General features: G+C 33.6%; 1 protein-coding gene across 2 annotated transcripts; it reads left to right on the forward strand.

Annotated features, from left to right (window-relative positions):
* Positions 1-5865: 5865 nt before the first annotated feature.
* Positions 5866-11210, forward strand: LOC105420037 (co-chaperone protein p23-1-like). Of its 2 annotated transcripts, XM_088859717.1 has the most exons (6): positions 5866-5940; positions 7738-7921; positions 8042-8198; positions 8328-8359; positions 9347-9404; positions 10985-11210. In XM_088859717.1, exons 1-6 carry the CDS (start codon positions 5936-5938, stop codon positions 11050-11052), a joined length of 504 nt encoding a protein of 167 aa, XP_088715843.1. In that variant the 5' UTR covers positions 5866-5935; the 3' UTR covers positions 11053-11210. The 2 variants fall into 2 exon arrangements, with proteins under 2 accessions (XP_088715843.1, XP_088715849.1); XM_088859723.1 differs by lacking the exon at positions 9347-9404.
* The last annotated feature ends 2578 nt before the right edge of the window (positions 11211-13788 follow it).

Consider the following 13788-nt stretch of genomic DNA (forward strand, 5'->3'; position numbering starts at 1 on the left):
GGAGTTCTATTCCAAACTATTTCTCCTTACTATTTGTCCTCGGACAAGGTTTTGATGAATCTGATGACTCATCCATTTAAGAGTCCTCTCTCTCCAAAAATTTAGGGGTATGTCAACTATGGTGAGCATAAATCTGAAAAAAGAAAAAAAAAAATTAAAACAAAAAAAAAAAAAAGATAAAAGTGAGTGTTTTTTTCGTATAATTTTAACAGTAAGTTTCAAGTTTTGGTGGGGCTGCTGTTTATTAGCTTCATCCATCGACAAGATGGATGCTTGATGCATCAGGGAACGCTATTGTGAAAATGTGTCACCTGACGTACCAAAGACTTTCCCTTTTTCCTCATTCCATGAGACTCTCTGATTGGACCAACCAATTTTCTTGCTCTGAGGACAGTTTGTGTGGGTCATGTTGGCGATCTAACCGGTAACCGCCCGGTTAGATCGACCGGTATTTTTAAAAAAGATTCAAAAAATTATATATATAATCCCAAAAATAAGGAATTTTATTTATAGTACATTTTTTAATATTCTTTACATTATGGTAAAGATTAGAAATTGTTTTGATCATTAATACTCATTTTTTATATTTTCCCATTTTTTTCGAAAAATTTTAAAAATACCCTTAGCCACTTTTAAAATCTATTTTTTTTCATTAATTTTCAACTTCATTTGAATGTGTTTTGTTTTAATTATTTTTTATATGCATTTCATATTTTAGTAGATTTTTTTTGTATTTTTTTTATTTTTTTCAACAATTTTTTGACTGTTTTGGGACTTGCTCAGTGAGAACGGTTGAATCGGCCGGTTAGGCTGGTTAAACCACATTTGGTCATGGGCCAGTTAACCGTTCCGTCGGATTTTGCTTGTGGGTATTTTTTACCAATAAGTCTCCTTAAGGGCATGAACTCTAAGGTGAATTTGATGTGTCCCAAAGAAAAACGCGCTTGGGATTCCTAGAGCCCCATTGGACATTGAAATAGGGAACCCAAAAGATCAAATGGAATGATACATGGATCGCGATAGTCAGGTTGGCGGCACAACCTGAACTTGCGAGTTCCATTCCCCACTTTAGCTGTTAACATGTCTAAAAAAACTTTAAAAAAAATAAAGGAAGAAAGAAAGAATGAGAAAACCGTAAACCCCTTCTAAAGTGTTCCTTGAATTTAAGGCGATTCATCATTCATCATTCAAAAGGGAAGGGGGAGCTAAAGAGTTTCGCCTTTTATGTTGTAATGGATTCCATCGTTGAGGAAATAATTAAAAATAAGAGATGTATAAATGTAATATTCATTGTACCCCACTAGGAACTTGAGCTTTATACAAGTCTCAACCTTATACTTTAGAAATAGGGTACACTTCACAAACCCATTGAAAAAGGTTGTTTTGTTTCTAAAAAATTCTCCAATGGATCATCTTGATCTTGACTTTATTATGTATAGATATGAAAAAAAAAAAAAAAAGAATTTTGAGATCTAAAATTAGTCCATCTTTATAACACATTATTTAAGCTGTTTTTTTTCAAGCTTTTAGTGCTCATAGATATGATAGATTTGTACCATTTTTGGAGCTTTTAATTTTATTATAGGGGTGGGGTGAAAAATAGAGTTAAGCAATGATAAGCGTTTTGGCACTGAAAATACACCTTGTAATGAAATTTTGAGAAGTACCTTATAAGGTTGTCACCTTATACAAACCTCACCCATAAGCATTTTCTCCTTCTCTAATGTCCTATGGGCGTTTTGGTGGTATCTCTTGTGGCAAGGGGGGTTTCGAGAGGCTGCCAACCATGAATATGGGAACTTTCCAAGTTGGGCCAGTTTGTAGTACAAGTTGGTAGGAAAAAATTTATAAAAGAAAGGGTCCTGTTAGCAGATTATAGTCAACCCAAACAGGAATGAAAAGCTGTTTACAAATTGTGGGGATTATTTCATCATTATCATCATCCGAGTATTCTCTTAACTATTTTGGGGTTGTTTTTACGAATCACATTCTGCCGTATTGCTCTATTAAAAATCATATTTTTAGTTATATTCTAAGTTATTATATCTTTGCTTACTATTTTCATCAATATTTTTTGGGGTCTTACTTTTGCCTTTTCAAAGCGCTTCCATTCGAACCAAATTACCCTCTCTAAGCATTGTCGCTTTACGTCGACATTGCACATGATCAGACCACCTAAGCTTATTTTCTTTATTGTATCTCCTATTGGAGCTATCCCTAAATTCCTTCAAATGTATTCATTTCAAATTTGTCATTTTTTGACTTGCCACTAGAAGAATAAAAATCGAAATGAATACATTCGAGGAAACTTGTATAGCTTCAATAGGCAATAAAATGAGAGGAAGTGGACTTTCGTGGTGTGGTAATATGCAATATCAACCTAGAACAGCTAGTAGAGGTGATTTGGTTCAAGTGGAATACTCTAAAAAGGTAAAAGGAATATCTTAAAAAACACAGATAGAAGTAATGAGAAAATCTATTCTATCACGTGTACTTTGTTCAAAGGAACCACTGTTACGACACAACAACATAACTCCATCAATGGCTATTGTTAACACTCAAATGAGAACCTTGTAGACTCGAATGTGAGGTAGCTCTGATCAAAGGCACCCTAAACTCAAATGAAACGTAGAATTAATCACATTTACAATTATTGCATAAAAGTAAACGCAATCGACATCGTAAAAACATGAATTTTATGCATCAAAATAAAAAAAACTCTTATAGGACTTCATGAAATGTGAAGGGAATGACCTCCAATTCACAGTGTTCAAATACATGAGCTTGGGTTAAAGAATTAACACAACCATATTTTCAGGTATGGAAATATAGGTAAACTCTAATTTGGGAAATCAATTGGATCAGCCTTCTCCTAATGGAAATGAAAGATAATGGTTCAAACTATAATTTGGGAAATCAATTGGATCAGCCTTTTCCTAATGGAAATGAAAGATAATGGTTCAAAAAAAGAGAAAAATACCAACAACACCAAAATCACTCTACAACTAAGTGAGCTATACATATTTACTTAAAGATATTTACTTAAAGGAAGAGTCTTAAAAACGTCTATACGCGAATAAATACAGTGTTCGCCCCCGTCACGGACATAGCATGTCAGTGATGATTTCCCCTAAAAACCGTCACGGACCTATAAAAGCCGTGATGGTCCCCATACAATTTTTGGGTGAAAAAACTCATGTCCGTGACGATCTTTAATCTACGCCGTCCAAAAAAATCGGATAGCGCCGAGCCTAGGGGCCAAAATATTGTTCATTTTTTCCCATAGGCGTTTTGTAGTCTCTTCATTTACTGAAAGGGATTGTCTACAACTATAAATATAATATTTATCTTTTATACATGGAGGTCACAATCATTCTTGTCCTTTAAATTTTAAAATGGGTAGTTGTGAGACTGTCATTGAAAAGACATAAAGGTCTAAAAAAACAATTTCTCAAACTTCGTGATTCACCCCAATTTGATATCTAATGAGTAAGATTGACCATCCAATTTGACATCTAATGAGTGAGAATGATTGTGACCTCTATATACAAAAGATAAATGGTCTCTTTGTAAACAATCCCTTACTACAAAATGAAAATACATCATAAAATAGAGAAGCTATTTATCGTAGTGCACAAGATATATCAACATATCGACTCAATTAGTCTAATTAAACAAACAATATGCATCCATATACCATGAACATAATGAAATGTAGAAATGTGGACTTTCTCATAATTAATGTGCCAAGCAAAAATCGAAATGTGGGCTTTCTCATAATTAATGTGCCAAGCAAAAATCCCTCTTCTATAATAGGTTCTTTTGGTGGATCTCTTTTTCTTTATACAACTTTGTACATCTGTCTCATTGTGCATTTTCTTCTCGTAAGGAGGAAAAAAAAAAAACACCACTCATCAATTAATTCGATCGTCGATGCTTGTGACCAAAACTTTTCTGTGGTCGTGTGGATCATGGTATGCTTTGGCAGTTTGGTCGTTTCTTGCACAGACCCAATTAGAATATTGAACTGGTCACCCACTAGGCCAATCTGGAACAGTAGTCCCATTTTAACTTTTGATTCTATGAGGAAATCTTATACAAAAGTATGATTTTTAATGGGCAAGTTCTTAAATTTTGGTTTTCAATCTGGCCCCGCCCCCAAAAAAAGAAAAAAAAAAAGAATTTTTTAATATGTGCAATATACAGCAAAAAGAACTGAGCCTAATCCAAGTTGCCCTGACCTAGCTCGAGAATATCTTTCGGGCCCACCAAGCTAGCCTAGGATTAGCCCACAGGTCTTGACATGTGGCCGAACCTGCCCTAAAACTGGGCTCGGCCCAAAGCCCGTGGGCCGGCTCAGGCCCAATAACAACCCTAATTGCAAAAAATAAAAACCAATGAAACCTAGTAGGAATTAGGTTGGACAAGCATTTCCGACACAACTCACACGTTTGCCAGCCAGCTCGCCAGTTTTGGAAGTGCTATATATGCTCTATACTAAAGGTATGAATACGTGTAGCCACTGCTCTAACTAAAATTAAGAATGGTGGAGATAAGGCATTCACCAAAAAAGTGGTATAATGATATGTATATTGTTTTATTTAGAGTGTGTGTAGTTTGCATAAGGTGCCAATCTTAAACAATCAAACTAAGGCATACCTCTAACTTTTGTTAAGTGATGCAGTGCTGGTTCCAGAAACCCTAAAAATCGATTTTTGCACCTAAATATAAAATTCAAAATTTAAAATTAGTATAGATTAGGCGAAACTATATCCACTTAATTTTTTTGAAAATAGATTGTCCAGATAATATGTCACAATATGCACTCTTTTTATAAATGGAAATTTTTTTTGTTATATCCAACTATCTATACAACTTCAAGTCGATATGATCAATTATAATATTTTTTTTACATTGAAATAACCTTGTTGATTAAACTTTTGAGGTGGACCATACTTGTTGATTAAATTTTCGAGGTGCACTTTACTTCTACTGGATTACACCTTATATATGCTTTGGATGAAGTTTATATAAGGCTTAAGCTTTAAGAAAACAAATTAAAGCTTCACCTCCAATCTTTATCCAGAAAGCACTTTGGGCATAGAAAATCTCCATGATGACTCTAAATTCAATTTACAACACCGACTATGAAATTTGAAGTTCAAAAAATAATACAGAACTTGCAGGTTTGTGAACACCCATTTTAGGGCAAAATAGACGTCTAGATAATGTGTTATAATATTACATTATTTTTAAGATTTGAAATCCTAATTTTCTTTCAAAATCATAGTAGTCAAGGCCGAGATAATCCATTTGAAGATCTTCTGATACCAGAACTGCAATATCATGTGAATTTGATGTCCCTATCCAAACATTTTTTATTTTTTTTTTATTTTTTGTCATGGAGGGTTATCGTTTACAATTCTCATAATATGAGGAGATCATTTTAGCAATTTTTCCAAGAGTAATGATCTTATTAGACCTTCCGGCACTCATGTGTGTAGGATCTCAAAAGATCATCATGAAAATTGACATGGATCTCTAAAAAAGTTATTACATATATGTGAGATTTGAATTTTCTATAGATCCGTACCAAATTTTATGATGTTCCTTTAAAGTCTTAACCCATAGAAGACGGAAGTCCTATAGAATCATTTCTCTTTTTTGAACCGACATCGATTATAAAGGACCACTTGGTCATTTTAATAAAGTTAGGGCCTCTTATTATTCATTTTCTTTGCTTTTTCTTTAAAGGTAAAGTTTTGCTTCAAACGGCCCGACTTCCCGAACATTCCAGCTCCTCTCTTCTCTCAGTGGCACTCTCTATCTGCACTATAAAAGCCCTAGAAACCCTAGACTTAAACTACGTCTCACTTTTCGACTTTCGCTCTTTAGATTACTCTCTCTTTGATTGAGGATTGTATCCGCTTCAAATATGAGGTTGGGTTTCTAACGAATTCTCTCAGTTTTCTTCATTTTTTTATGTTAATTTGGAATTTATATTCTTATTTTGTTTCTATTTAGTTAATTTTCTGCAATTATTGACGTGTTTTCACAAATTACCAACGCATTTCCTCTAATTTGATGCTTATACAATGCATTTGTGGTCTCTGCTTTTCCCGTCATAAAACTGTGGTTTGTATTTTTTTTGGATTGTTTTCGCTTATTTGATGAGTTAATGGAGATAATGGCGATTTTCTGGTCAGGACATGAGATAAATCATGTTTACTTTGAGGTTTGCCAATATTGTGTAGAATCGTGATACTGTGATATTTCTTTAATTTTCATTTTTTTTATTTACTTGTTCTGTCCTCTTTGGTAATGGTTGTCTCTGCAATTTTTGCCATGAAAGAATAATTATCTCTGTATGTGAATTTTATCTTCTTGTAATTTTAACTTTAGGGTTCTCTCTCTCTCTCTCTCTCTCTCTCTCTCTCTCTCTCTCTCTCTCTCTCTCTCTCTCTCCCCCATAATTGTAGATGTCAATTGCAACAATGATGATTTTTTTAATTTCAGAAGGGATTTTAAACGCTGGTTACTTAATTTGAGTTTCTTAATCGATTGAAGAATAAATGGAGGAAGAGGATTCATATCAAGCACGCCAACAGTGTGACTTGTATATATTAAAGACTAAACAACCTTCTCAAAAGAGGAAAAAAGAAAGGAAAAAGTAGCAGTAGCCGAGATTTACTGAAATTAGTTGGCTGTGATAATGGTGAAGGAGAATATCTTGTTGAAAATTAGGAATAATAATTCATATTTAGAAGGAATCTGATACTGAAAGCAATAAAAGGGAGGAATTTTTGCAGGATATTTTTATTTTCCATTTTAATGAAATGATATCAATTATTATCAGTATTTATTTGTGATTTTTGGTTTGGACGCTTTCTGGTTTAATAAATTACAAATGTTTATGTGTTTTTAACTCCTTGAGAAAGTGATTGTATTATGTTTTCCTCTGTTTTGGTGAATAGTGAAGAGTAATTTGGTAAGAATCATGTACGACTTCTTTTTATTGTATATTTTCTTCATATATTTATTTTTTCCCATTTTATTGTTTGTTGGAGAACTGGTTTGATCACCTCTGCGCAACTCATAAAAATATTATCAAATTATCAATGGTGCACTGAGTTTCTCGTTTCAAAATTGATCTGTTTGTTACATTTCTAATGGATCACGAAACTGCAACATGGATATAGTTTCATTTTTAAGTGTATGTATGCTTTTATGTATGGGTGCGGTTTGTATAGAGCCTAGGCTCTAAACAATCAAATTAGAGCCTACCTTCAAATAGTGTCGAGAAATGTGGTTTTAATATTGGAAATATTTGTGATAGCCTTAAAATATATTTTCATATTTATTTATAAAGTTTAAAGCTTAAAAAATAGTATAGATAGACAAATCTATGAAAATTTGAAAATCTTGAAAATTGACGGTCCAAAAATGTGTTACAAAATACACTATTTCCGAAACTTGAAATCCATTTTTTTCTCATGACCATGCATCTTGATGTCGAGATGATCGATTTGAAGATATTTGGGCATCAAAACAACCTCGTCTAGTGCAAGTTTTGAGGTAGGCTCAAATTTGATTGTTTAGAGCCTCAGCTCTATATAAACTTTTCCCTTTATGTATTGGTGGCCCATGTGTTGATCTGCTACTTCTTTATATGTGCGTCTATTTATATGTGCTTCTATTTTGGGTTATAATGGGACTCCATGGGCTTGTCTCTTGCAGCCGACATCCTACTGTGAAGTGGGCTCAAAGGTCTGATAAGCTTTTCATCACCATTGAATTACCTGATGCTAAGGATGTGAAGCAGAAACTCGACCCAGATGGCAAGTTCTTCTTTTCGGCCAAGAGTGCAGATAATATTCCCTATGAAGTTGATATGGAGCTGTTTGATAGAGTTGATGTTGAGGTTTTTTTCTCTCTCTCTCTCTCTCTCTCTCTCTCTCTCTCTCTCTCTCTCTCTCTCTCTCTCTCTCTCTCTCTCTCTCTCTCGGCAAGTTTTATCAATGTTTTGATTGATTCATTACAGAAAAGCAAGTCGAGCATTGGTTTGAGGCATATCTTTTATGTTATACAAAAGGAAGAGAAGAAATGGTGGACTAGATTAGTTAAGCAGCAAGGAAAACCGCCCATATTCCTGAAGGTGGATTGGGATAAATGGATTGATGAAGACGATGAGAAGGGAGGTTAGTATTAGATGTCAAGTTACTATAATTTTGGAATAGGATTTTTTGTTTTTTTTTTTTAATAACTTAGTTTTATCAACATTACTCTTACATTATCTGGGTTATGACGGATTCCCTCTTTGTGTGCAGCTGACATGGACTTTGGAGACATGGATTTCTCGGTATGTGATGCATTAACTGTTAACAAAGGTTTCGGATAAGTTTTGTTGATTCTTTATATTTGAGTGAGTTTTGCTGATTCTTTATATTTGAGTGCACAACCTCAAGGTTATGACAGAGCACTTTCCATTTGAGCTATTTGACCTTCATATGTTAACTTTTTCATTCAATTTACTTTTGTTGGTTTTTTGGGTTTAGAGTCTTGAGCTCTTAGAGAAAGTGTATTTAGTCTAATTTTATTGTGGATTTTGGGTTAGATGTTGAACATGGGATGCCACTAATCTCGGGCCCTTTTTCCTCCGCTCTTGGGTTTGTATTGTTGGATTCGTGGAGTTGAAAGAGAGTCTGTAATTTCTAATATTCAGGGTATACATATAAGAACATGTACTACTGACATCTGAACTTCAGATTGTCCTAGGGCCCCTAAAATGTTGAATTCATGGAGTTGAAAAAGAGTCTGTGATTTCTATAATTCAGGTTTCTAGTATTCAGGGTATACGTATAAGAACATGTACTAAAACATCTGAATTTCAGATTGTCCACTTGCCTAACTCTACAGAATTTCGAGTGATATTTAAGTTGGCCTGCTGCCTGGTTTAATTTAGGAGAATTTTGTCCTTGAAATCTACAATTAGGGTGCTATCTAGAGTTTCTAGGGCCTGTTCTAGTGTCAGTGAATCTTGTTGCAAAGTTTGGGGTATCATTTGGTTGATTAGGATATGAGCACTCTCCTCTGAAGTTCATACTCTAGTGTCTGAGATTATTGATCTGAGCTTCAGATTTTTAGGGTTTTATGATATGGATGGCTGTCTAAATATCGTGGGTGCAAATTTTATATCCTGGGAATTGGGCTTGATTTGTAGCCTGGAGTTGAAACAAACTCAAGAAGGGATCTGTCCTTGCTTCAGGCATACCATTTCATTTTATATGGGTATGTCCTACAATGAATGTAATAATCATGGTCTCCAATCTAATTGTTTTTCGTGCAGAAACTGGACATGGGTGGGGATGATTATGATATGGATGATACTCTTATCGATGATGAAGGTTAGCATTTGTAACCCTCCATCATCAGCAAGTTTTTCTTTTCATTTTTTTTTTCTTTTTTTTGTTTATTCTTTTCATTGCATCTCTATGCATTTTTCATACTATTCAATTGCTGCTTTGGCCCTTAAGATTTTCTGAAGGCAGCAAATGTGCTTGCCTTCATCTCACTGCTTTTTTGTATTATTTTTGGTCGTTAGAATTTCAGAATAGTTGTACTAAAACAACTTGGTGGGTGTAACAACTATTCTTTACAAATAATGGGGAATCGCAAAATTTGGAAATGTGTGAGAGAAAGAGAGAGTGTGTTATGTTTATATACTTAAGGAATTTTGGGAGAGAATCTTATGTTTATTTACTTTGTAGTTTTTTTTTTTTTTGGGAAAAGGTTTCTATACTTCTCCAAGAAGATCAATGCTTCCCCTACCATCCAGCCGTCCAATTTTGATCAAGAGAGCCACTCACCATTTGATCTTAGATCTGACGTCTCAAAGTATTTTATTTTTAGTTTTTTTTTTACATATTGTATGAATATGAAATTTGGTACGTGCTATCTTCGCATTGGGTGCACCTATAAAAAATATTAAAAATAATTTTTCGATAAATATAATGACCAAAATACCCCTTTAAACTTTCAGGGGTATTTTGGTCATTTTATTTTATTGGAAATATTTTTTTAATAATTTTCGTTAGTGCAAGTTTAATAGAAGATTGGACGTCTAAAATTTGGTGTCAAAATAGTCTATAGAAAAAAATAAATAAATAAAATAGTGTAGAGACGTGACATTGTGATTGGGGCAATCTTAGCCGTCCATTCAGAATGGACGGTTGAATAAGGGGAAGTATACAAGTTTTATGCTGTAGGGGATGTAGGGGAAGCATAGAAAGCTTGCCTCTTTTTTTTTTTTTTTGTGGTTAGATCATTTTGGATTACAAGCCCCTATATGTTTTGGAAATAGTCAATTTTTTGAAGGAAAAAGTTTATAGAAGGATGGTGCCTTATAATGTAGAACTACGGATGAAAAGGTAGTTTTAATGTTGAAAAAACCCTTTGATTGATCATCTCGACATCAAGATGTATGACTATGAAAAATAAAAAGATTTTAAGTCCAAGAAATATTGCATTTTACAACATATTATCTAACCTTCCATTTTCAAGATTTTCATATGTTTATAGATCAACTTGATTTTAACCATTTTTTAAATTTAAAATTTTATAATTAAATATAAAAATAGATTTTGAGATAATGCTCTGAACATTTTATATCAAAATTATATACCATGATAAAAATTGAAGGGCACCGTACCTCTAGACCTACGGGGGTGTCCGTATGCCAACTGCACCTTTCTTTTAAAGTGTTGGTGAGAATGGGGGTTTTGACCTTTTAACTGAGTTCAGATGGTACTACCACCACGACCCCAGCCCCATTCTCAATTTACTTCATAGAATTGAGGGAGACGAGAGAGAGAGTTTTATGTTTATATTCTTAGTAGAATTGCGAGAGAGAGAGAGAGTGAGAGAGAGGGGTTTATATACTTTGTAGAATTGTGTATTTATGGTGTGTTGTTGAGTAACTTTGCAGAGAAAGAGGAAGAAGGGGCGGCGATCAAGAAGGAAGAAGCCGCTTCAGCAAGTGATGAGAAAGCTTAAACTCTATGGTCTCTGTGTAGGAGGAAGAGGCCAGAAGCAAGCAGCCTGATAATGACTGGTTACTTTTTGCATGCTCTGATTGTCTAACTGCAGCACAGCCTTTAGTTGTGGTGCTATGTAAAGATCATAAATTTTGTATGAAATATTTTGAACTCTCAGATGGTTCATTTGTGGATTTTTGTGCCTCTGAAATCTTAAGGGTTTTAACTTTCCAAATGCCTGAACTTTCCTCAAGGGGGGGGGGGTAAAATACTTTGAAACTTTTAAGTAGTTTTACCTGTAAAGGAAAATGTATATCATTTTTGTAGATTAATTTTCCCTTTACAAGGCAGAGAAATTGGCTAGAAATTTGTCCAACTAATATTTGTGCTGCTGCTTTCTTTGTGTAAATCCTTGTAACATAACTCGGTAGGAGCAGTTTTATAATGTAAAAAGTTTATATGAAGGCTGCAATCTTCTACTATGGAAACAAGGTGCATTTCAAAAAATTAACAAAAAAAAAAAGGAGTATTTTGAAGATTACTTTTCTAATTGATTATCTCGAGAAAATAAATTCATGCCTTAAAAATAATGTATTTCATATGTGAACCGTTTTATTACTTTTTATTTTAAGGTTTTCAAGTGTTTTGGATTTGTTTGATGCAACCTTTCAAGAGGTGTGTTTTACTTGTATGATATAAGATGGGTATTTTATATATTGAAAAGTTTATATAAGGTTGTACGTTTACAACTTAAATTGTAGCATTAAGACGCACGACCCCATTGAAAAAGGCTGTTTTAATGTTGGAAATTCATCCAATTGAGAAAGGCTGTTTTAATGTTGGAAACTCATCCAATTGAGAAAGGCTGTTTTAATGTTGGAAATTCATCCAATTGAGAAAGGTTTCTATATGCTTTGTGCAAAGCAGCTCACCATTTATTTGGGCTGGGTTTGTATAAGGCATCAGGTTTCCTCAAACCTTCTCAGAAGATGCAATGAATTTCTACAACGGTTTATCTTCTGTTCTTAAGTATAAAAATTATAAGATACTTTTCTTTCAGCATTTTTTTTGTTTTCTTTTTTTACATTTGTACATCTCAATGCCCACATGATTAATTAAGGTCGAGAAGATTAATTAGAGGATATTTTGGCGTCAGAACAAGCTTTACCAATGAGCATTCGACGTGCATGTTCATTTTATAGCATACATTGTTGACTTTATAGCATACATTGTTGACGCCTTATATAAATTTTCTCATTATATTTAGGGGTAAGGTGCACTTTCAAATTTTATCATATATAATTTTGATGAAAAATGTTCTTAGGATTATCTCAAAATCTATTTTTATATCTAGTTATAAAATTTTAAATTTAAAAAATGGTTAAAATCAAGTAGATCTATAAACATATGAAAATCTTGAAAATGGGCGGTGTAGATAATATGTTGTAAAATGCATTAATTCTGAGACTTATTTTTTTTTATTTTTCCTAGTCATATATCTCGATGTCGAGATGATCAATCAAATGGTTTTTCAACATTAAAACTACCTTTTCCGATGGATTTTTGAGGGGCATCCGTAGTTCTACATAAGGTAGCATCCTTATAAAAACTTTTTCCATATATAAAACGTGTGCTATTTCACTATGTGAAATGTGACATGCCAAAGCCCACACAAACCATCACAAATGAAATTTACAAGTTTGGATCCACAAAATTTTAGAAAAATTTTCTACGCTTAAAGCAATTGTCAGATGTTGGATTTTATGGCTGAGATTTTAGGGTGGTTCACTTTTTTTTTTTTTTTTTTTTTTTTGGTAATACAATGGGGATGACGAGCCCCTGCTCATTTTTTTAAACCGTTGGTTTTTTTAATGCGTTAGGTGAGAATGAAAACCTAGATCTTAACTAAAGTGAGACATAAGTAATGCTACCACACAACCCCAACCCCATTCTCAATTGGTTTTACTTTCTCGTACCAATGTAAAAATGTTTTGTTGAGTCATCATGATTAGAGCCTTTTTTTCAAGTTACTAGAACATTTCTATATACATGCAACAGGGTAAATTTTAACCTGGATATAAAGCAACTTTCTTACGAATACTTCTTAAGATCATGATATGATGCAAGGAGATCGTAATCTCATTAGCTTTGTAAAGAAAAGTCAAATAATATTTATTAAATCACTATCATCATCATCATCTGAGTTTTATTTTAATTGTTTGGGAACGGTTACATGAATTTTATTTTATCTTAGGGGCTATACCCTTAAACATACCATGAGTCACCATATCGTTTCTCACTACTTTCATTCATGTCATTTGAGGTTTTCCCCTTACCCTTTCAAAGCTTTTAAATAACATTGTCATTGAGTACTCTCTTAAATTTCTATTAAATGGTAATGGGTCTCGTAAATTTCTACTAAATGGCTACATTTTAAAAATCGACCAGTGGGTCACACCCGTCACCCACCCGATAATGACCTGAAACTAACTTGGCTTGGCCAACTTACAAAAAAATGATAATAAAAGTAAAACAAAAAAATGTACACAAGATTTAAGATGTTTAAATAAACTTCAGGAACCTTAAATCTTCCTCAAGATAGTGGTTTAAAAAACAAAAATATTTTTTTAAATACAATCTTTTTGTTAATATGGTGGAGTCTTGAGTTGGGGATAAGAATACTGCAGCTAGTTGCCTGTTCTGGTTCGACTCAAGCAATTCTAGTAGCCGCCTGTTCCGGTTCGACTCGAGCGGT

This window comes from Amborella trichopoda, chromosome 1, assembly GCF_054954075.1.
Source record: "Amborella trichopoda isolate Santa Cruz 75 chromosome 1, AtrichopodaSantaCruz75HAP2 v2.0, whole genome shotgun sequence".
Taxonomy (NCBI): Eukaryota; Viridiplantae; Streptophyta; class Magnoliopsida; order Amborellales; family Amborellaceae; genus Amborella; species Amborella trichopoda.

What these genes read in the sequence shown, in the direction of transcription:
- LOC105420037 (XM_088859717.1), top strand. An exon ending in TTGATAGAGTTGATGTTGAG is followed by an intron (nt 7,922 to 8,041) that starts GTTTTTTTCTCT and finishes GATTCATTACAG; the next exon opens with AAAAGCAAGTCGAGCATTGG. An exon ending in TTGGAGACATGGATTTCTCG is followed by an intron (nt 8,360 to 9,346) that starts GTATGTGATGCA and finishes TTTTTCGTGCAG; the next exon opens with AAACTGGACATGGGTGGGGA.